This window comes from Lutjanus erythropterus, chromosome 15, assembly GCF_056507025.1.
Source record: "Lutjanus erythropterus isolate fLutEry1 chromosome 15, fLutEry1.hap2, whole genome shotgun sequence".
Classification (NCBI taxonomy): Eukaryota; Metazoa; Chordata; class Actinopteri; order Lutjaniformes; family Lutjanidae; genus Lutjanus; species Lutjanus erythropterus.
This window is the reverse complement of record NC_139331.1, coordinates 19,725,903-19,750,834: the sequence shown is the minus strand read 5'-3', so window position 1 is coordinate 19,750,834 and position 24,932 is coordinate 19,725,903. Positions and strand designations below refer to the sequence as shown.

At 39.8% G+C, this 24,932-nt stretch overlaps 1 protein-coding gene across 2 annotated transcripts in view; it reads left to right on the top strand.

Moving 5' to 3' along the window:
• nbas (NBAS subunit of NRZ tethering complex) overlaps window positions 1-24,932 on the top strand; it is a 224,197-nt gene that overhangs the window by 22,472 nt on the left and 176,793 nt on the right. For both annotated transcript variants that reach the window (XM_084736747.1, XM_084736746.1), the window contains exons 10-19: window positions 1,935-2,073; window positions 2,965-3,030; window positions 3,163-3,291; window positions 3,697-3,760; window positions 5,224-5,417; window positions 8,524-8,799; window positions 15,093-15,218; window positions 15,559-15,710; window positions 15,862-15,996; window positions 24,096-24,174. In XM_084736747.1, coding sequence (XP_084592873.1) covers window positions 1,935-2,073; window positions 2,965-3,030; window positions 3,163-3,291; window positions 3,697-3,760; window positions 5,224-5,417; window positions 8,524-8,799; window positions 15,093-15,218; window positions 15,559-15,710; window positions 15,862-15,996; window positions 24,096-24,174 — 1,360 coding nt within the window. The remainder of the gene's footprint in view (window positions 1-1,934; window positions 2,074-2,964; window positions 3,031-3,162; window positions 3,292-3,696; window positions 3,761-5,223; window positions 5,418-8,523; window positions 8,800-15,092; window positions 15,219-15,558; window positions 15,711-15,861; window positions 15,997-24,095; window positions 24,175-24,932) is intronic.

The window sequence follows — 24,932 nt, the reverse complement described above, 5'->3', positions numbered from 1 at the left end:
AGACACTATGGAAGTGTTTGCGAGTAACAATTTTAAAGTATGTGGTGCACAGATGGGATTGCAAATACTCTGCAGTGTTTCCAGATGTGCAGTTAGACATTGTGATCTTTCCATTATCACAATTAGAGACAGAATTAATACACTGCATGTATGTACAGAGAAGGCAGATGTGCAGCAGGGATGCTAGACGTAGTAGCATCTGTTTTAATGAAACCTTATATCACAGTATACAGAAGAAACTGCTTATATCAGATAAGAGCTATTGTCTGAACACAAATATTAGCTTTCCATCAGTGTACAAACTCCCCCTTAAATAATGCCTCTCAGTAAATGTCCAATTTCTCTACACCAGGGGGCAGTGTTGAGCTGGACAGTACTGCTTCACCCACACCTCCCCCCCAAGTTCCTGACCATTGTCGCATCTGTTCTGTCTCACAGCAAAGAGAGACCCACAGATCACTGTGGTCATTGTGGTATTGTTAGTGTCTTATCTGTGCTCCGCCATTGATTCCAAGCAGAACTTTGATGAATAACTTTTTAATCCACATCTACTTTGTGTGAATCCTCACTGAAATCCTGGTTTGAGCCCAGGCTGCAGGATGACCCCTCGGTGACCACCTTAAATCCCTGTCCTTGTTATGTCAGGGCACAATTTAGGTTTTAGGAATTTATTAGGATCCCAATTAGCTGATGTCAAGCATCAGGTACTCTACCTGGGGTCCACACAAAAAAGAAAAAAACACTTAAGACAAATCAACCATAATGTTAAAATCATAACATATTACTATGTTGTTATTCATATACACCTATGTGCGTTAACATATTTCTAAGCATTTTCAAACAAATTACTATTAGGGTCCATACAGTACAATTATTAGTAATCAAGGGAACTGACACCTGATATCTAGAACCAATATAGATTTCCAGTAAAAATGAAAAACATAATGTCAAAATTTAGAATAACTCAAACTTCAGCACAAAGCATTGTTGAAATGCCTCCTAAGCATATGTTCAATTAAAATACAACTTTTCAACATTATCCTAAAACAAAACGTTTAGGGAGCTGCCAGAAGCATTTCTTAAAGAAAAATAAATAAATAAATACGTAATCAAAATAGCTCCCTGAAGTTTTATGAAGTAAAAATCAATTAAACTAGAAAAACTTAAATTTGTACTGAAATGCCTTGAAGCAAATGTTTAAAAGAGTGCATTTTTAGATTAATTTATCTTACTGGCAGTTGGATAAAAAAAAGACTATTCTGATAATTGTAAAAATGCTGGATATTGGATCTGATAAAAGGCCAGGCTGACAAATGGTTAATCCCCAAAATATGCATAAAATGCTGCCTATAAAACTAATAGACAAAAAAAACACCAAATAAACAGGAAAAACCTACAATATGTTCAGCTATTGGTGCTTATTGCACAACATATATGGCAATATCAATATAGACTGATATGACAGTGATAGGCCAAGATGGAGATATCAGTCAGACTCTAATGAATATATTTTTCTTCATTTGTACTTATATTAATACAAATCTAAATTTGGATCATGTATTAGTCAAATTCATTCACATATTCATTGGCATTCCTACACCTTATATTTCCATATTTTACACTATTATTGTCCATCACATGTCTAACTGCTATATGTATATAGCCTATTTATTGTCTCAGTGTTTTTAATATGAGAAATATTCTAGTGTTTTTTACTTTCTGTCTAATTATACTATCTTTTGTACTTATTTGTGTTTAAAAACCTGATGTTTCTTCATGTCCTTCCTGATATTCTTCATTGCTATGTCATAAGAATTTCATTGCTGAGAATAACACTGTCACATGTCACACTGTGAATTTGACAAATGAAACACTTTGAACACTCGAGTCATGGAGGTGCTAACTATGAGCATGTGTGCATGTTTGTTTTTCAGATTGCTGCTGGTGGGGGGCTGTGAGTCGGGGGATGACAGTACGTCCAAGGCCTCTTGCTGTGGGATTACAGCCTGGAGGACTCTGTCTGGCTCGCCACACTACAAGCAGGTCACCAGCTATGAGGATGATGTCAATCCGGTGAGGAGACAACACACATGATCATGCATAAATTATTCATGTCAGTGTCTGATAAACACGTACTTAAGGCATAATGTGCAGTAAGTAGGGTCGTGGTCCTGCATCACGCTGTTGGGGTTTATTTCATTATAATGACCTCCTCACTGTTCATTATCCCACTTATTTGACTGCTCTTTTGATATCTGAATATTGATTTTGCGACTTCCCTCTGAGTAGGTCTCTCCTCTACTTTGTCAAACCATGAGACAGGCTCCAACAAATTTGAGTCTTGTCCAGCCTCCCCAGTTTCTCACAGTCCGGCTCATGGCTGGACAAAGCAGGAGAGACCACATATAAGTTTATTACTTTAAGTTTATTTTACATAACTAAAAGGGGAAAATAAAGGGACAGTTCACCCCAAAAATACACGTTGTTGTCCTGTCACCTGTAGTGCTGTTTATCCATCTAAATAGATAAATAGATAGTTTTTGGCTGTAGAGATGCCTGCCTTCTCTTGAATATTAATGGTCTAAATGGCACCCAAAACAATACAGACCTACAGAAACTGCTCACAACAAGTTCTGTTCTGACCCTTTAAAGGCAAACTAAATTCAACAAAACCAAACAAGGTGTAAGCCAGGAGAGAGAGGAGGACTGGCTGTCTGCCTCCAGCTTATTAAGTCCTTCAGCCAGGTGAGCTGAATCTCAGAGACCTGCTCAGAGGGTCTTCAGTCTATGATCAGAACTGCATCAATAACTGTCTGCAGCTTCTATTATTCATATCGGCAGTCTGCGATTCAGAAATAACAGACCTTATGATGCTGTAATTGTCCAGTCAGAGTCAATTATTCCCAAGTATTCAACAAAGACATGTAGTAATGATTATTGGCATCTATTCTCTGCCTCTGTCAGAATCAGAAGAGAGGTTTCATCAGGATCCCCAGCTTCAGATTCTTTTCCAGACAAGGAGATGAAAAGGTAACACGGCCCCCTTTTTTTCCATTTTACTCAGTTAAAATTAAAACCTTCATGGGAGTGATCTGGCAAGCAATGTGTTGATTTAAAAAAACAAAACAAAAACAAATGTGCATCTGCTGTTTCCACGTCCAGGACGGCGTATTCCGCATGAGTCTGAGCCCCGATGGCGCCCTGCTGGCCGTCATCCACTTCTCTGGTCGTCTGTCTCTTTGGGACGTCCCCTCCCTCAAACAGAGAGCCACATGGGCCCAAGACCAACAGGTACGCCTCTAAGCTGCTTGTGTTTATGTCAGTGCATGCATGATTTTGCTTATGCTGTATTAACCTGTGTGCTGGTTACATTTTGTACATTAGATGCTTGACTGACTGCGTTAATGTAATCTTTCTGTGGCCTATGTATGAGTGTGTGTATTTCCATTAGACTGTATATGAGGTGGCTTAGGGAGAACCTGTATTTTCAGAAGGTTTTGACGATTTATGCAGCGTATGTGTGTGCATATGTTCTGCTTCATCGCTGGTCTGAGCTGGCAGAGCTACAATGTGTGTGTGTGTGTATGCTGTAAGTGTAAACAGGGTTAGCAGATTAATTTCTACACCCCCTCCTCCCTCCTCCTCCTCCTTCCCTCCTTCTACTTTGGTCCCTCCATCCATCGGTCCTCCCCGCAGCCAGGATTTGAGGAGATCAACCCAGAGTGGAAGACATCGCTGGAGAGGAGGAAGAAAATAAAAGGTAGTTTGGCCGGAAGGGTTGAAGAGGGCCGACTTTGTTGCTGACACTGCAGTGCACACTGGATTCAATTTAATGATCTTTGACATGTCTTATTCACTGGATTATACAGTTATTTAGGCATACAACCATATAGTGTATGTATGCCAAGGCTAGCAAATATTTTACTCCTTCACAGTGTCCATGCTTGTGAGTGTGTGCTTTCTGTGTGTGTGCCTGTTTGTGTGCCTTTTTTGACAGATTTGGGCCAGTAATGATGACAGGTGTGACAGCTTGTGTAAGCAATAATCTGTGTGAGTCCTCATCTAATGTGCGACAAGTGATAGATATGCCCACGTGTGTAAATATGTCCAAATGCATATTCAAAAAAGTTGAAAAGTTAGCTTGGTTTGTTTGAAGTGGGGTTGCATGAGGTCCTTATTCATATTCAGAGTGTTCTCTACAGTTAAGATTGCAAATTTTGTGCACTTTCCTTACCTGGTTTTGTTAACATATTAACAATGGAATAATTAGGAAGACTAAAAATAAGTGTTTTTCTCAGTTTTAAGTTTTATTTAAATAATTATAGCAGCACATTATTTATGCAAAACATTCATTCTTGATGCACAAACAGGCTTAATGACTGTGATTGCTCTTGTCCACCTGTCTTTATTCAACAAATGACTCCGCCAAACAAAACAACTCTTAAATAGAGAGCAATTAAAGCTATTTCTTGACTAACAAGGTAGACCAAACTAAACCGTGTGAGAACCTGTGAGCTCTGGAGAAATGATACACAAAACATACATTATTTTATTCTTAATAATAATAATTGATATCCCTACCAACAGCTGATGGTCGACAGCTGCCTCAGTTTGGAAAAGCAGCAGGAGCACTGGGGCAGGAAACTAAGCAATAAACAGCTGTGGACAGGTTAGGTAGCAAAATGTATTTTAGACACTTTTAATGGGTTCACCTAAAAAATCTATATCAGTTTAAGTGTTAGTTAGTATGCTATATTTAGAGTATTTTCACTGCTTTCCCTGCTGTCAGACTGCCTTTTCTAATGAGAAACTGTCATTATAGAAGCCAAATATGACTCCCTCCAAAGCAACCAGACTCCTTTAGGAAAAACAGTAATTTTACATCATACAACATGGGAGTTGCTGGTCTACCTCTGCCTTGATCAGTAAATTTGCTTGTGTTATTGTGTAACTTCAGCATTTTAAAAGGTTGGTTCGGATTCACCAAAGTCACACAATAACACAAACAAACTAACAGATCAAGGTTGGTAATAAAGTAAGTATCAGATCTATCTCTGTAATAGGAGTCCGATTTTATGATCCCAAATGGTGGAGTATACAGAAAGTAATAAGCATGTTAAAGATCAATTTAAATACAAGTCTTTGTCTGCTTTGCTCTACCCTTCTCTGTTGTGCAACCATGTGTGTACAACTGCCCTCATGTCTCTCCATTACCTGCCCCAGATAAAGAGCAGTACTACCCACTGGTGGATGTGAGCTGGTGGAGTGACAACGTGTTGATTCTGGCTCGCTGCTCTGGCTCCGTCACCGTCTCATCCGTCAGGACGCTGCGCAATCTGCTGGGGAAATCCTGCGAGTGGTTCGAGCCGTCACCTCGAGTCACTGCAGCACACGATGGGGGCTTCCTCAGCCTGGAGGTAAATGTCAAGATAGTGGTATGATTGTGTGGTTAAGTAAACAGTTGGAGGGAGTTTGTCAGGGTATAGAATGGCATGTGAGACTCGTGTAAGCATCTTTTAGCGCGATTTATACATTATAGATGTTGGCCTTCAGGGCTTTAAAGGGAATATTATAGAGGACAATTGTTTTTCTTCCTTTCATCCATTTTCAAAACTGCCTATTTAGTTCAGTACCAGACTGGAGCCTGTCCCAGCATGCATGGGTGAGAGCAAGTGAATAGATGGGACAGGTCATGAGTCTTTTATGGAGATGTCAGTTTCTTTGTTTTATTTATTAAAGATTTAAAAGAAAAGGTGCTTTTGAGTACAAAGTGAGTCTGTTTTACAGTCAAATCAGTCATGGCTTTGCAGCACAAAAGTGATACATTGGTTTGTGGTGGATCCTGATGTGATTCCCCAATGAATTTTTTTTCTGACAAAAAAATTTTAGCCCAAAGTCCTGCATGATTATAGTGTTCAATTTGTTCGTGTCATTGTGTAAAAGCATATGTCCTCATGTGTCTAATGGTGCAAGCATGTGATGATGAAATGTGCGTCCCTGCTGCTTTATCACCCAACAAAGACTCTGATATCGCATCACCCTCCTCTTTTATTTCAGTCTTTTGCTTCTTTTCTCTGTTTTTCAATCTGATTGCATAGAGAGAGACAGGGAGAAAGAGTGGGATTTCTTTACCAGCCAGCTGCCAACTTTTTGGAAAGGTTTCATCAGCCTGCTTTAGCATTGAGTGGGGGGATGGGCACATGTGTAGCTGCATCTACAGCCAAGGGTTTGTGTGCGTTGAAGTGTGTGTTGAAATTACCTTCAACACTGCATGTGACGATGAGTCTTGTGCTGCATGTACGCCTCCACACGTGGAATAATGTGAACTTGTGCATTTCTGATGATTTGTGTGTGTGTGCATCTTCCTGTGTGTGATGAGCTGGGGGAGTCGGTGTGAATTGGATCCATGTCACTTCCTGTGTCCAGTAGGTGGTGCTAAGGAACACCAACTGTTTCATGTTATGTTCTTGTATGTTCTAAGTCCACACCATGAAAAATTTATGTAAAAGAAATGATGATTGTCATGTGAGGCTTATTTCCTGTTGCCAGTTGGTGATGCTATGACTGTGACTCCTAAATGTGATGTTGATGTCATCAGTCTGGGACTCCTATCAAATGTGAAGTTTGGGGCAGATTGGGCAATGTAAATGTGAGTTACAACAACTCCCTGTTTTATGGCAAAATATAGAAATTCGGTGCCACACCACAGCCACACTTGTCAACGAAAACTCAAGCTTTTAATAAGTTTTCATTGCATTGGTGTCCAGATTGCTCCCACTAATTTTGTCAGGATGTGATACATGTCCCACATTGACTGAATGGTAGCCTGTAGATGTGTTCAGACTGGGATTCTAATCAAACATGGAGTTTGGTGCAGATTTTTCCTGTGTCATGGCGAAATACCAAAATAAAATACCGAAATACTGTTGCCTGGGCAACGCTATTCAGTGGAAACAGACAATCTTCACAAGGCAACTTTATCAAGGTCTTAAGGCTTTTCTGATCAGATTTGCTCAACCTGGCAAGAGCTATCTATCAAAGTGCATTACCTGTCATTTTCTATGCCAATAGGTGGCGCTATGACTCCTAATTAGAACATAAATGTTTTCAGGCTTGGCCTCTCATCAAAAGCAAAAAGACAGGAAATGGGAAGAGAGAGTGTGGGAAAACTCACAGCCTCCATACATGAAATGCATGCACTACCGACTGAGATACCCAGGCACCCCCAGAAAATGTAATTAAAAAAAAAAAAGTTGTTCAAATCGCTTTCACCGATTTAGAAGTCAATCTGATTAATTCTCTAGGAGGACTTTGTTAAAGTACAATGCCTGGCAACCACGAAAAATTAACACTTAATTCAGAATGTCTGACTTCCTGTTGGCTTTAAGCTGTGGCTTCAAGAGGCTTTTTTTTTGTGTGTCTGGGCATGATACAAGCGCTCTCCGATTTTGGTGTGTTTAAACGTGTTGCAGGGCTGTTGTTTAAGGGGTGTGGTTGAGACACTTTGTCACGCCCATGGACCATTTTAGATGTAAATTTTCACTATGGCTGACGAGTGTGCCAGGTAGTAAATTAATTCCTTGCATTATAATAGGGTCCTCGCACTGGTTGGTACTTGGGTCCTAAAATAAAATAAGATAAAAAATGTTTAAAAATTACACACAAACTACAGTATATTCACTTTCCACTTGTACAGATATGTGGATGACTGTGCAGGATAACTAATGCAGTACTACGGAAGCTGCATCAGCTCCTTCTTGATTAAGGTGCTTAACATTTTTACAGATCCTAAATTTTTCATAAACCCTGGCTGGGAGCTCCTCTGTTAGCATTTTTCTCTTGTGAGCTAAAACTCAGAGGGGCGTCTCTGCAAAATATGAGGACTTGCTACAGCGTGCAGATGAAAAATGGGCAAATAATGTTCCCCCAACTGAGGCAATCATGAAACTAGAGAACAGGCAAGTTGAAGAAAGTAGTTTGGACAGCTTGGATTTAGATTTTCAATCGAACAGCGTGACCTTGCTGTTGTTCTGTGTTTTAGACAGCCTGCTGATCTGGCATGAGAGCGTTAAATTGAGTGTGTTTACCAGCTTAAGCACAGCTATATGTGTAAACTGTGCTGCACTGCTTCCACACTTTATTTTTCATTCAACAATTCCTGCTGGCAAAGAAGTGTCCAAACTCAGCATCAGAAAGTCATTCTGGGTAAAGGCTGTAAATCTGACAGCCTCAATCATCGGGAATGGGGCTGCTTCTGTTTTGCAGCCCTCATTTTACGATTTGAGCCAACAGGACAGATGTATTTTTATGTAAAAAGACAACTGCAGCTTTATGATCACTTTCAAGCCATGTGTTCGCAGTATAATTCAAAATTATGTTTAAATCACTTTGTTTTACTCTTGTTCATCAATTCTCTGGTGCCCTTCATTTTTTAATTCTTCTGCTTCCATCTTTTTTTAGTTTTTGTTCCCTTTCTGTTTACCTCCATCCCATGTGTAATGCTTCATTTTGTATTATCCACAGTGTGAGGTGAAGCTGGCTCAGAAGCGTGGGCGCCTGGAGAGCAACCTGAGCGGCGGGGCCAGTGAGGATGAGGAGGGTGATGATGGAGGAGACTCTGACTCAGATGAAGAGTCCTCAGCCAAAGAACGTTACTTTGGCTACATTAAGCAGGGCCTGTATTATGTGACGGAGATGGAACGGTTCGCCCCACCACGCAAGCGCCCCCGCACTGTAATCAAGAACTACCGCCTGGTCAGCCTGAGGTCAACAACTCCAGAGGAGCTGTATCAGAGGAAGGTAGGAGCCTGACACGGCTTGTGAAGGACTGTAATATTAGTGTTTGTGCGCATGTTGATACTTAACCCTCTTTCTAAACATGTGAATCTTGTTTACTAGAGAAATAGGTTTGAATTTTGATTCCTCTTGACTTAACTTTTTTAATGGCTGGGCTGTAGGTCAGTTAGAAGGATGCAGATAACTTCAGCGGGTTGCTTATTTTAAATTTTACAGGACTTCCTCCCAAAGAGCAAGACCCTGAAAGAGCAAATTTCAAAAGTGTCGGATAAGAGAATAATGAGACCCCTGCATGGCTGTCGTTTAACATAGGCTATTCTCTCTCACAAATTCCTGTAAAAATAGTCTATGATTCTGAGGACTAGCATGACCCAGAAACTCTGGTAAATGGTCACCATTGCAAAAGTTCAGGAAAAAGTTTAGGGATGACCTAAGTTTTTGACTTTCGTACGAGAGGCACAGCTCTAGAGGAAGTGTTCATTCAGTGGGTCCACCACTTTGGTCCAGACTGAAACATCCCGAAAACTACCGTATGAATTGCCATGACATCTGTACAGATACTTATGATCCCTGGTGGATGAATCCTGCTGACTTTGGTGATTCTCTGACTTTTCCTCTAGTGCCACCATGAGGTTGACATTTCTGATTTTGAAGACAGGAAGTGCCAGAATTCCATAACCACTAGAGTAGCCATGAGTATTAAAGGTCATTTTGACTTTTGACTTCCGAACACTAATGTTACTCATGATAAATACCACACTAAGAGATGAATTCATTTATTCTGCTTGTTTATCTTTTTAACACCAAAATGTAAGTTTTGTAAAAATTATCAATATGTTTATTAATATGCATGCCATTGCATATAGTAAACCGTAATGATTGTATATATTCACAGTAGATTTTTTCTGTAGGATAATAACCATAAGTGATTTGATTTGAATGTTAGATTAATCTAGAATTACCCAAAATGAGAAAGAGTTAAATGTACTGTAAGAGTATAAACATGTTATTTTAACATTAATAAAAACAAATTTCCATTTAGAACCATCACAAAAATAATCATGGCCTAAGGGAAAGGACTGGAAACGAGTACAAAAATAAAATCAAAAAGAGTTGGAAACACTGCTACTTCTAGTAGGTAAAGTTACTTTGTTTTAAAATTTAAGAACTTTAACAAAAATTCAATTACTATAGGTGCTGAGACAAAAAGTGTTCCAGCCATCTCTGGTCTGTCCTACTTTATTTTTTAATTGAGTCTCATTAAAAAATTATTTGCATTTTAATGTTGGAAAATTGGAAATCAAGTCCACTTGTGAAGCTTTACTCACAGAAACAATGAAAGTTGCTAGGCAACCAAGATACATCTTCTACTGTGCAAAAAGCAACAGTATAACCTAACCATGAAAAAGTACAGGTGTGGAAGAAGATAGTCACATACTTGTAGCCATGATGCAAAAGCATGAGTCTTTTCAGTTTTTTTTTTTTTTTTCATTTTATTTTGTAGTTATTTATCACCATTAAATCAGTCCAAAAGCTGGGCTTTAAAGTAAGTAAACAAAGGCAAGGAATTAAAAACTTAATTATTGGCAATATTGTCTCCTACAACTTCATTGTACAGTTTGAAAGACAATAAAAATCTTTACAGACTGCAAACCAATTAAATTCACAAACCTGGCTTCTGGCCTGACTGGAGATAATTTGATTATTGTCGTAGTCAGTACCCTGAAGGAGGCAGCCATGTCAAAACATTGCTAAATTATCAAAAAAATATTGTATTGTATTTTGTGTTATGTTTTTATGTTTTATCCAACAAATTTCACTCTCTCTTTCTCCCAAGAGTTTCCCTCAGGGATCTAGGAAGGTCCAGATCAGCTTCAGCTTTGTAGGGGTTTTGGGGGCATAGTACAGCAAGCATGAAGGGCTGCAAGGATGAACTGGGTGTTGTTCGATCAACTGTGGGGGGGACGGTCTGGGCCAAAAATCCCAGGGCTGTTTTTCTTTGTCCCAGTCCAGTACTGAATACCTGCAAAGCTAATGACATCAGCTGAGACATCAGCCTCAGCTGATGGGAATGTACTTTGTGCTGAGTGCTAATTAGCGAATGTTAGCAGCATGCTAACCAGCACACTGTGCCTAAGTACAGCCTCACAGAGCTGCTACCATTTGTCTTTTATGTTTGGATGAATAGCCAGTTGGTTGGTTGCTGAGGTGCTCAGTGGCTCTGTGGAGGAGTCACATCACAGTATTCATATTTCATAACATTTACATAATTGGTGTGACCTGTCCTGACAGGAACATTTTTATTTGACACTTCAGGTTGCTGTTGTAGTGTGTTAAAACCAGTAGGCATCCCCAGAATGAGATGGCATATCCATAATAGTCGAAAAATGAAGAGTCACATTTCTGTTTCTGTTTACTTATTCATTGTGGCACACACACACAACAAAACTCTTATGTGCTTAGGTGAGAAAAGCTTTCGTCAGTGTTCATGCTGCAGTGCCTTCATGTGTGGATTTGAATGTTCTTTCAGCTCAGCAATATAAACAACAATTCCAGAGATGATGTGCAGTTCTGTGCCTCACACTGTGTTATAATATTCATTTTGGCAAAGAAATTGATATTACCTATTTAATATTTCAAAGATACTCCATTCCTAATTATACCACTCCTTTTGTGAGGCTTTTATCATACTCAAACTGATACACGAGTCAGTGCCTCTCTGTAATACCAGTAATCATTTTTAAGAGCAGTTGTCTTCAATAGTGGATATCACATTTACCATGAAACTCTTCATTTCTTTCTGCCACCTAATTTAGCAGCAACTGATGGACGTCACATGAATCCGTTTGGTCACTGACTGAATTATAACAGGCTGATCTGCAAAATTGGTTTCTGACTAAATAAATCCTGTGCCAGCTCAGTGAAGTGCTATTGTTTTGTTGGATCGGCTCCAGAGTGCCGTTGAGGAGAAATGAAAACCAAGCAAGATGTTCAGCCTGCTTTAAGGCTATTTCTCAGTCCCAGGGGTTTCTCTGAAATGCTAATTGCTGCATTAGAAATATGGCTGTTGTTGCTACCCGCTACAAATTGCAGCAAAGACAACAACATGCTCTATCATAAAGCACAGTATCGGCTCTCGACGGCCCCAAGTTTGAGCACGGTTCATCAGTCATTTTTATGACCCATCATCTACTTCCTTCTTCATCATTGTCATCATCATTAGATGCCATTAGTCATCACCATCAATCCTAACAGTGGAGAGTTACAAAGTAATATATCATTATTATCTCTTTGTAACACTTGGTACCCGCGGCACTTCTCCAGCTGCTGCGGCTGCTTTTTTTTTTTTTTTTCTTCATTCACATGTACCACATGTGGGCGTGTGAGTGAAGACAATAGAGACACTGTATTGTCCTCATGTGTATGTATGTCAGTGTATGCATACATATTGGCTTTATTGCTTGTGTTATATTTGTACAGTTTGACATTTCCACGCTACACAGAAATCAGAATGACCTGATCCCTCCTCAGAGCGTCACATCATGTGAGATTTGTAGTCTGATCGACTGTGAACAGACCAGATCAAGTGATTCTGGGTTATTTCCTCAAGTCAGCCCCTTCATGTGTTCAGAAGTTTGATGATGTGTTTGGTAGTGTAACCCTGCCTGTGTGAGTAGCACGCTGGCAGAGCTGCTAACAGTTTTATTAGCTGAATCCAGAGAGAGAAGGAAGCAGTTTTTGATGTCCTCCTACGTGAGGTTTAAATGTGTGGGGTTCTCATTGCCCTCGAGGAACTGCAGTCTGGCTAATGTGTTGCTTTGTACTCCTACACACAGAAAGAGATGGATACGCTGGGTGTCTGTCAGCGTGTTTGCACACATGTACTTTCACACACATTGAGTGGGCCTGCATAAACTGCGGGGTCACGCTGTTAAATCAAATAATTTTGTGAGACATTGATAAGACACAAAACCTCTTTTAGCATCCTTATGTGTTGACATCCAAGCCAGGCCAATTTAATAATAATAATGACATCAACAACAGCTACTGCTACCATAGAGAAATATGTGGTAACGAGACTAAGGCTGGCTTTACATGGTGAAATGTTCATGCAAATGGTTGCAGGTTGCAAACTGCATGAAACATAATTTCCATAGAACTTGGTAGTTATACAGAGCAATGCAAAAATGATCAAAGTCAGCAGGCAACATGTTTATTTCACTAAAATTATATTGGTAGATTGGTATTTTTTCTGCTATTGTGTTGTTTTCTTGCTAGATTACGTAGGAAGTGTTACTGTAACTACATTTGCAACTGTGTTCTTATTTAGTATCTTTCCAGCTGGATAATATCAATTTGGATTTCTTGTATTGCTTTTTTATTCTTCGGGTCATAAAATAATCTCCAAGGAGTAATGTAAAAGCCTAACTTTCTAAGTATAGATTGCAATAGCAGCAGCAGATTTTAGATTAGCTACCAAAACAGACAACAAATGTTAGCAAATTGTTCAACCACCACGTTAATGTTAACTAAGCCAGTAGTGACCTTTTTCACCAGCTGACTGTAATGTAAGCAAACTTTGCGTTGATCAAGTCAAGTCTGAGGATAATTTCTGTCTTCTGGTGTCATCTTCTATTTTAAGTGTTTTTTTTTTCATTTTGGTGATAAGCCATAAGTTGAAATCAGTTGAATTTGGTTGAAATGAAACTGTGTCAATGGTAGTTTGACGCTGTCATCTCATTTCAGACAAGTGTGTTGCAGAGGGCTGTATGCAATGCAACTCAATTGCAATGTAGCTTCACATAGAGTCCTAATCAAGTCAAGAGTCTGTGGCTCTGTGAGGCTGTACTTAAACACAGCTGTGATTTGAGCTAAATGCTGGCATGCTTGCAATGACAATGCTAACTTGCTGAAGTTAAGCCTGCTCTCCTCAATACATGTGTTAAGCAAGTGAAGGTGTATCATGTTCACCATCTCAGCTTTGTGTTTTTGTAAGAAGGGCCTGTTTAAATTATACTCCAAACAAATTGGGACACTATATCACCAGAAACACATTTTGGTAGAATTACTCACTTTAAAGGAAGAAGCTGTGGTTCAGAAAAAAAACAAAACAAAACAATGATACCTGGCTCTTGGTGCAATGTAGTGTTTTTCCTGCACGCCTCTATGACATTTATGTCAGCCTTTCACCAGCATTATTAGTATTGGTAATGCATGCTTAATGGCTCACTGACGCTGACGAGATTTACTTCTTATGTATCGAGATTTGTTAATTAAAGACGCAGCATTTTTCGATACTTGGTAGTATCAAAGCAATTTGATTGGCATTGAAGTTTGGTACTAACCTCAGGTGGTGAAGATGGTGGTGAAGAGATTCCTGCTAAAAATCATCATGTTATTCAACATTGTCATTGTGAGCATGAACAGTTTCCAATGTGACTGTAGACTTTAAGGATTTTTATTACTTTGGTAAGGTAGTACTGGTACTGTGTGTGATATTAAGTCCCAATATCCGGCTCCTGATTCCTCCAGTGGGGTTTCTCCTTCTGTCCATTTGATTTCCTTTCTTCAAATATCCCCAAATATTTCATTCCCCTTCAGCCATTCTCCTTATCCCACAGTAGCAGACCCAGTCCACAGTGTGTCACATTGCACACTGCTTCACAGATTGAAATCTGCATGTTAGAGCTGTTCCTATTCAGTATTTGAGTATTCAGTGTGCGTACTCAGGGTTTCGGAAGTACCATAGCTTGCGCACAGGTTTATTCAAAGCCTTGGCTTCTTTGTCCTTCAGTGTGATAGAAAATTGGGCCATGGACTTCTCTCCTATGTGTTATTTTTCTGCCTAGATATTTGCTTTAAATACTGTGTGCTTTGAATTCATTTAGTGCGTTTTATTCATTTAATTCTGTTTAGTAACATAATGCATGGAGATTGAATCAGTAATATACCCTTGGGACGATAATTGGATATTAAAAAAACATAAAGAAGTACCTCACAGCATATAAAATGATTCAAACTGTTTTTCTTTTTTGTATCCAACCTTAATTTTGCACCAGAAAATTAAATGTTTCTTAATTAGAGTTGTGTTTGCTCAATTCCTGGACAGTCTTCTCACCAAATGGACTGTTCCTGTCACTTGTCTGAATCACGTAAAGTAAATGCTCATCTGCTTGTCTCTTCTAATCCTATGCATTGGTTTTAGTGCTGTCCACATTGTAAGAAAAACATGCATTGTATATATCAATAATATCCTCATACTGTGTTTATTGTTTGCATGTTTGTTTATCCCACAGATTGATAATGAAGAGTATGGCGAAGCGTTGTCTCTTGCCCATGCGTATAATCTGGATTCTGACCTTGTCTACCAGAGACAGTGGAGGAAGAGTACCGTCAGCATTGCCTCAATACAAGATTATCTGGTAAGCGATAGAAGAAAAAGGAGAAATAGATGTGAGGAATTGAGGAGAGGAGGAGGAGAGATGGTTAAGATGAGAGAGAGATGAAGAATTGTATCAGTTTTCGTGTGTTTATCACAGTATATTAGTCGTCTGGTAAGAAACATACAGTATGTGTGTGTGTGCGAGTAGGGGTACAGCGCACTCTTAAGAGCAGCACAGCCCCCTTACTCTATTTCACGCATCATTTTTACCAATTTGTAGCAAATTTTCACACCCATCCCTCCTAATTCTGTATCTCATTTTATCCCATCGTTTCTCCTGAACTCATTCCCCCTCCTTCCATTCCCTGCATCCCACCCAGAGCAAGATCTGCAAGCGCTCATGGGTGCTGCACGAGTGCGTGGAGCGCGTCCCAGAGAACGTTGACGCTGCCAAGGAGCTGCTGCAGTACGGCCTGAAGGGAACCGACCTCGAGGCCCTCATAGCCATAGGAAACAGGGAGGATGGGGGCAGGTGGGGGCACGCATGAAAGCATGAGCATACGCCAACGCAATCTTTGCACTTGCGTGGTCTATAAATGACCATTTTTGACAGCTTCTCAATCAACCTGAAGCTCATTCTGCATTTTAGCAACAGTGTGTGTTATTTCCTCCCCATTTTCCAGGTTTATCATGCCAGGCGATGTTGACCTCGATGACCTGCCCTACGAAGACATCCTGTCAGATGAGGTGGAGCAGGAGATGAAGGAAAGGGAGAACAGGAAAAGACGAGAGCTGCTGGCCAAGGTCGACTTCAGCAGGTACTCAGACAGTCAGACTGTTGGTTAGTCAGCTCAGTTATTCAGTCAGACAGCAGATGAAGACAGAAAGTCACAGCAGGCAGAAATGCTGCCAAGTTTTTCTGAATGTACAGAGACCAGAGCATTTATTTGAACAAAATCACCAAGGCTGTCTAGTGGTTACAGAGACCATCCTTCAGCTGGAGGACCCCAGCTCAGTTGGCAAAGCATCTGCTGTGCTGAAATGTCCTTGTGCAAGTTACCAAAGTTCTTATTTCACACATATAATCCTTTTATAGTATGGTGCTTTATAGTATAGTGCTGTTGGCATGGCTTTAGCAGTGGCAGTGAGTACTGGTTGGTTGGTTGATCAGTCCACAAATTTGACCTATATTAAGAATTACATTCTATACCTTTTGTACCCAGACCTATTAAAAAAATGAGTATTTTGTTGTATGATGTTGCTCGCAGCCAATCCATGGATTTAATGCATGTTGGATTAAATGATTGGCTCACTACTGTAACTAAACCTTGCAGCTACATATGGTGGTTGGTGGTGGTGATGCTGAGCACAGTGTATTTGAGGGGGTTTGGGGCTGGTTCAGGGTGCTGAGATGCCACCAAAATATCTAAAAGTATGGAAATGGAAAAGAACAGTATTGAATGAAGTACTCTGTTGGTATCAGTATCATTTTAAGGGTACTGGTATTATAATTTTTTTAAAATGATACCCAGCCCTAGTGGACAACTGATGTTTATTTTATTTGCCAATACTGATATTTAGAGAGCAGGATGGTGGATGGTTGATATCAAAAGAAAGAAAAGTCCTGTATAATTCCATTATTCCATGCATGTTAAAATATCATATACATGGTTACATGGTTATCTCAGTTAGCATATTTTTTTGCTGCACAGTATACAGAAAGGAGGTACAGTCTGTCAGAAGCAATATTGTAAACCTGCATGATTCCATACATTATAACATAATACATATTAGCCAGTAACATTTTTTATTATATTTGGTGCCATTTAAGGTGACAGCAGAAATGTGTTAACATTTAGAAAAGCAGATGGCGACTTGGAAAATTAAGGCAAACGTTTAAAGCAGGATGCATGAAAAGTATAGTACACCATTTACAAAAACTCAGAAGGAGGAGCACTAACATCGTTCCACAGCAGCCACTCTGACAAGGCTGCCTGCAGATGTGTCTGAAGTAGGGATTAATCATTAATGTAATAATCCCTGTTAAGAATTTAACCAATTAAAAATGCTGTTGATTGCTTATTAATCGATAGTCAAGACATATAGTCATTATTTGCACATCATCTGACATTGTTTTGTCTGGTGGAAGCATTTGAATAAGGAAATATAAACTTAAAATTATATAAAAAATGAGAAAAAAATTTGCATGAACTAAAGAAAAATGCAGAAAATTTGGAGCCCTAGTTTGATGACATATTTTGTTTATCGGCCTTGTAAACACCAGTATTGGCCAATCTTCTGTGTGATACCATTTTCAAACTCCACGTTACTTTGGGAAACAACAATAACAACCTCCGAGCTAGCCACCTACATGCTGAAAATGGCAACACTAGCTCGCAGCTGTTACCCTTTCTTTTGCGAGGATTTAGTCATTTTAATGCCCGGGCTGACCTCTCCTATGTGCTAATGTTCCACCAGAACCACCAACTTCCTCCTCAATGCTGTTTTGCAGCGGCACTGTCCCTGGATCCTGGGCTTTGTGCCTCTAAAGAAGTCCAAACAAGCTATAGTGTTATTTCACTTATAGCAGCTGATAATGTATGGAAATAATGTGTAGAGACAGACCTTTCTTCAACTCTGACAAATTGCTAAGCAAGACTACCAAATACCTGGAACAATATTTCCGTCAGACTCAGCTGTACTCTGTGTTAAGTGCTAATTAGCAAATACTAGCATACCAACAGAGGCACTTGGCTGTAGACTCTCAGCCTTGTTACTAAATTGTTGGAAACTGCTTGTATAATTTTCCACTAAACTTTTGAGACTGCGCCGCCAGAATTCACCAGCTTCCGACTCTCAGCAGCAGTTGTTAGGTGGGTGGTAAAAACCTGCCGCTGACCTGTGTGAGCCGCCTTGTCAGCAGGTTGCTGCCTACTGTTTAGAGAGTTTAAATGAAGTCATTATTATTCACGGTGTCGACTGTAATGATTGGTGTAGGGACTGCACTTGGATTTGTTTAAAATGAAGCAAAGGAGAGATTGAGGTGAAGGTATTTAAGGTGTAGACAAGGAGACCTCGAGGAAATGGGGAGAAGGCTGCCAAATGTAACACTGATTGTTTGATTAGGTCGCACAGAGGAGAGGGGATCATAAAGGCAGGGATATTAATGTGGATGAGGGAGAGAGCATTGGTGGAGATTAGTGGGTAATCTGCTGGAGGTAATTTATGCCTTTGTTGTTGAGTGCCCAGGGAAAGACTAATGAAAAACCCTTTAGTGATCACTAATCACCTCTTATACACACACACATGCATGCAAATACGCCTACCCATGTATCATTAAGCACTCTGAAGCTTATCATGAGTATATACACACATCTGTTAAAAAATGACAGGTAAAAACAAGAAAAAAAGCCAGAAACTGAATGAATGATGTACATTTAAAATGCATATCCATACTGTGCTGATGCAAGCAGCATTGAGCGAACAGGTATTTCAAGCTCCAGTAGCTGGATTGTACTTTTTCTATTGTTCTTCGTGCCTCTCAACACTTAACCAGTGAGCCTCCAGTCTGCATTTGAATGAGGAGCAGCAGAAACGGTGTTGTTTCGAGCTTCTGTAATACCTTCCTCCTAGTTCCCTGTTTGTTTTGTCCCTTCGCCAGTTTGATTTTCCTTCTGTTTAACTCATGGCGTAATAAAACTGTTTAGCTTTATTGCAGACCTGTAGTCAGTTGTAGATAAAGAAAAGATGGAGGATAAGAAAAAGATATAAGAGGGAGCAAAAAATCGATAACTTAAAAACTATTAAAAACACCATCACATTAAATCGTCAGTGAATTGCCGTCTTTAAATATGCCTATTTCTCTCCTTTCTTTCGGGGTGTCTGCCAGGCAGCTTATACATGTGTCCCCAAAATGTGTGTATATGTGTGTCTGTGTGCGTTTGGGTGCAGTGAAGCCCCTCACTAATGGATCCAACCATGTTGCCTGGAGGCCTGCGGCCGAGGCCTGAGACAGATAATAATTCTCTTAATTTCTTTTTAACTACACCACCATTACAGAAATGGCTTGGTATCGATCACAGCTGCTCTGTGTGTGCGTGTGTGCGCTTTTTGTGTGTGATGCTCCCCGTGTGTAGATAAGGACTGTATTTAACCGCTGCCTGTCACACTGAGTGCATCTTTTGTTCCTCCGCGTGTTGTCTGTGTTTGTGTGTAGATAGTGTGTATATGTCAGTACAATGAAATAAAGTGTGATTATTCTTAACTCTCGGGTTAAAAAAGAGACAGTGTCTTTTGGACGTCACTCTTAGAGACTGCTATTGACAGTAAGGCTGCAACCAATGTCTTAGTCATACTAATCGCTGTACCGTACACACTACGCAACTGTATGTCATGTAATCTGCAATCTTGAAGTTGTTGTGCTTTGCACACTATATAATTACTTTTACTATTTTTTGTCTATATTTGGGCTTTTGTGGCTGCTGCTCTGGTCCTCCTCTGTCTTTTCTTCTCTGTCTCTCCCTTTGACCTCCTCTCCACCTTCCTCTTTCCTGCATGCCTCTCCAAGTTGTCCCCAACATGACCAGATATTAGGTGTCTGTGAGGTGAGCTCCAGATCGCGTCTTTGAACAGTTTACACAAAACAGTTCTCGCTCACAGGAGCATGCACCCATTTGCCTCTGATGTGAGTGTTTTTTTCAGCGATCTTCAAAACCTGTTGGCGAGTGGAAAATCAGGCCAAGTCCTGTAGTGTCAGCATGGCTTAAGAATTGTTTTCATTATCCATGAATCTGACGATTATTTTCACACTTAATCATTTACTCCATAAAATGTCAGAAAAGTGTGAATAGTGTGAACAATAACTTCTTAGGGTCCAAAGTGACGTCTTCAAATTGCTTCTGTTGTTGAACCAGCAGTCCAAAACCAAAAGACTAAAGAAAAGCAACAAATTATTACATCCAAGAAACTTGAAACAGCAAATGTTTGACATTTTATTCATGAAAAATGTCTGAAACGATTGATTATCAAAATAGTTGGCAACTAATTTTCTTTTGATTTTGAATTGTCGCAGAGAATCACATTTCCAGTAATCGGTCTAACTACTCCATCAATTTCTGCTATGTCATGTAAGATGCTGAAACATGTTCTTTTCCCTCTTAGAGAAGATGGCTTTTGTTTTAAGGACCCAATAAAATGATGGATGTTAATGTACTCCTTCAGCCTCTCTTCCATTTTTTCTAGTACATTTCTCTTGTTACTACCAGCTTTGCTCCTACAGGCAATGTTTTGTGCTTGTGTTCAGTTATCCTGAAATGTAATATCACATAAAATACAGACTTCCTCGGGACTTAGTTATTGGTTTTTATTCTTAACTGTCGTACACCAGCTCAGCATGGTTTGTCTTGCATGTTTTAAAACTGTTGTTTTGGCAGCACGCAGACAGTTTGATCTTTTAGCCTCTTTCTCATCGGCCTGTGTATGCATAATAAAATATAATTCGGAATCCGCTGAGGGCCATTATAACTGCTGCTCTGATTCCCTGCATACAACAACAAGATGGACAACACGGCAGCTGTATTGCATGTGTGTTTGTGTGTGTGTGTGTATGAGAGACAGAGGGAGATACGGGGACAAAACAGTGTGAAGATGAGTGCAGTGTGCTGCAAGGTGTTCTTATCTGATCAGATTCAGACCTCAATCAGAAGTCTCATTTTCTCATTTGCTCCAGCATTGGTCATTGTGCATGTGTGTGTGTGCGCGCGCGACTGTTTATGCTTTCACTGTGGCGTTCATGTGCACGTGGAGGTATGAACGGTGGTGTTTTTGTCTGTTTATGCAGTCCAATTTTGTCCCTCACACTGTGTGATAATCACTTTTATCACACACCGCATTTCTGTGGCCTGTTTATGCGGTTCAGTCTCTGTCCAGTACGTCATATTCAAGGTGTTTATACAGAGATGGAGGAGCGATGCCATCTGATAATAACCTGCAGTTCTGCTCGAAATTCAAGACACACATACACACATGCGCATACCTTGATGCAATCAGGGTCCAATCTCTTTACATTAGACAGCATGTGCGATGATGTGTAACAGTTTAAGTTGTGCACATTAAATCTTAAACCTTACAGCCCTCAATCTCCATTCAGATGCGTTGCAGTGCTTTGTTCATTCGGGCCCCTTCTTTACCACGCTTTCCCCTTGAGTCACTGTTCATTGTGAGGGCAATTCAGGGAACTAATTTAAACCTTTACAAAGGCACCGGCACTGTGCTGCCCTTTTGGTGTAGGTACAGCTTGCCCATTTGTATGTGTAACAGTGTAGTACACCCTGTTTATGCTGTACTGAAGTGGAATTCAGCAGTAGGATTTGCAATTTAGAAGAGACATGGACCTGAATTGAACATTCAGCCACCTCTAGTCTGTTGGTTGTCATTCGTGTTCTATGAATTGTACTCGGGGAAAAAAGTTTGAGACCTTCAATTAATGGCTGGTGTTAAATTCTTAGCTGGTATATAATTTTGTGTGGGTGGGTGCAAAAATTGCTTTAATTTGTTAATAAAAAGAGAATGAAAAAATACAGTCAATGCATTCAGCCCTTTGAGGCTGTACCAAGACAGTGGTGCCTTGACCGAGATGCTAATGTTAGTATACTAATTTGCTCACAGTGACAGTGTTAACGTGTTGATGTTAAAGATAGAATATGTAACATATCTATATTGAAATGCCTAAAATGCTACACCACTGTTATATATCCTGGTCAGTCGTGTAAATTTTAAATTATGTCAAATGTTTCCAACAGTGAAAAGCAGGTACGACTTACATGTGTTTCCGACCAGCCACTAGTTACTATAACTTAAGTGAAAACATGAGATCCATGCCTTGTCCATGAACATAATTTCTTCAGGAGTCATGTCAGTATGTCCATCAGCAATGGTTTAACAATGAAGACAACAACTCCCATGATTCCACACAACTTCGCAATGAAAAAAAATCACAAAATATCAAATTTTTAATATTCTTTGGGGATTTTTATGTCTTTAATTTTTTTAGGATATAGGATAGCTGAAGATATGACAGGAAAGTGGGAAACAGAGTGGGAAAATAATACGCAGCAAAAGGCTGCAGGCGGGAGTCGAACCCACCACCACCGCAGAGGACACACAGCCTCAGCACATGGGGCAAATGTCCTATCAACAGAGCTGCCAGGCCACCAAACTACATCTTTTGTTATTGTTTTAATGTGGGCATGTCTAGAAGGGAACCAGAGAGTTGCTACTGCTAGTGTACTGTGATCAGCCAGTTTTTGTTGTCTTGCCATTTTTTTGTGCCTAAAATGACCAAAGTAGTTTTGTTCCTAAACTGACCCAAATAGTTTTGTGCCTAAAATGACACAAACAGTTGTGTTCCTAAACCTACCTGAATAGGTTTTGTTCCATATTCTGCGTTTAAGCAGGTATGATGTTTACCATGTTCACATTTTAATCTTGTTTTTGCATACTTTGCATAATTTGCTAATTAGCACACTGAACACAAAATATAGTACAGGCTAAGGAGAACTTTGTTTTTTGTTTAGTTGTTATGTATTCACAAAAATTTAAATTTTGATGTGATTGTGGCGTTAGATGGAAAATTAAGGGATTGCCAAAGTTATTACATGTCATCCGGTGTGTACCAAAGCCCATGGTAATAATAAATCCATAATCCACAAATGTCAAGACATTTCATTAAAAGCGAAAAACATCAAGGTGCTTCTGGTGCTCTTTTACAGATTTTACATTTCATTTAGTGATGAAAGATGAAAATGAAGAGTTAAGTCAACCCAAATTGTGAATGAGGGATGTCCTGTCACTGCGTCGTCTACTTCTGAGGCCATGTAGTTTGTATTAGAATTTGTGACAGAGTCATCACACAAAACATCAAGAGGAAAAGATTTGGGTGAAATAACTTCCTAACTTGTCATTTCACCTCCCTCTCTCCTCTCTCTCTCCAACACCTTCACTTTTCTTACTTTTCTCTGAAGAGGCAGAGCAAAGCAATAATTACCACTAGTACGAGTGCTAAGCCGCCACTCTTTGATGTGCCAGAGAGGGTGTTGAGCCAGTGTTAATCTCTGTTAGTCTGTGTAGAGGAACCCTGATAAGGCCTGATAGCGCACTCTGTAATGAGGGATTAGGGATTAAGGCGGCGGTGGAGGGGTCAGCTCCCCTGTGGTCACACTGCGGTTGATCCAGGCAAAGTTTTTAGAGAGCTTTGGGCACCGCTCTGCCCTTGTCAGGTTGTTTCCTTCTGGATTAGACTTGGGTGTGTGAGCATGTGGTGAAAAAATGTTTTATTTCACTGCGAGTATGTGTGATCTGAGGGGGCGTACCTGACCACTCGCAGCAGTTTTCAGCCCTGTGGTCCCGTCCCCTTGGGCATGCCTCGAGTGATTGAATTGTAGGTAGATCCTAGCCTGCAGCCTATAGCCTAGTGCCTCTGTGTTTGGTGGTCATCCAATTTATTTATGGTTGTGATTAAATGTCATTGAAAATGGATTTGATTCTCACAGGGCGATCAGTCAGCTCATTGACAGCTAGCATCCCATACATAACAACTGAAGGGCTCTTGTGGTCATAAGGAGATGATTTATTGTCCTTAAAAATGATTAGGTCTAGAGGGCACCATGCAGTATTGTACTCACTATTTCCAAGCATTGTTATATAGGTCCCTGTGGATATACTGTATAGGGTCAATTTACAATTAATTTAAGGCTAGGTGGTGTGTTAGAATGGAACTTTGATTTGACTGCAGTGAAAACAAAACACTATTCAGATCCTGTGATTTGAGTTTTTAAGGTGCTGATTTTTATGTTAATTGTGATGTTGTGTTGAAGTGTTTGTGCGGGCATGCTGTTAATTTCTGTGTGTGTGTGTCCAGGCTGACTCTGGAGCAGAAGGAGTTGTGTCGGAGCAGACTGAAACTGCTCTCATACCTTGACCGGCTGGCAACGTACGAGGTAACAACGATCAACCTCCCATTTTACCCATAATAGCAGGATTACTGTTGCAGCAACACATCACCAGTAGGGTAAAACTAACCTGTCTCCAAAATTTGCCACAGTGAAGGCAATTTCAATTTTAACACTAATTTTATTCTACGTTAATTTTCTGATTTTTCTCTCTATCAGTTGTTTTATCATGAAGTCTAGTTTTCTCTCAGACCATGTGATTTACATTATGCTTAAAGGTTATGATGAAACTTTTGCCCATCAATGCTAAAAATAAACTGTCTTAATCCATCTTTAAACCTAAAAACAAGTTTTGGGGTTATGATTATATGTGTAAAGGCCAGCTGTACGGATTAAAATGAAAAAGTATCTATTCCATGTGATATGTGTCAGATGGGTGACTGAAAAACGCCACTGAAACATCAGATGGTCAGTGCTTATTTGTCATTATTAAAACATCGATTAAAAACAAAACAAAACAAAAACACAGTGTTTGTTTGTTGGGAATATTCACACTACTTCCAGCAGTGTGTTGATTGGTACAGTGAGGAGCCAGCAGGCTCAGTGGTGTCTGAATTGATGTTTTTCAGACTAATGTCTCGTTATAAAAACTTCTCTCTGTGAGACCTCACAGGAAGTAGAATGTGTCTGAATCACTATAAACTACTGTTAAAACACACATTTGACAGTCTCTGAAGGACCATATTATATGTTCATTTACATTTTTGCAGAAGACTTAAGTAATTCAGTCTTTTTGTTTAAATATT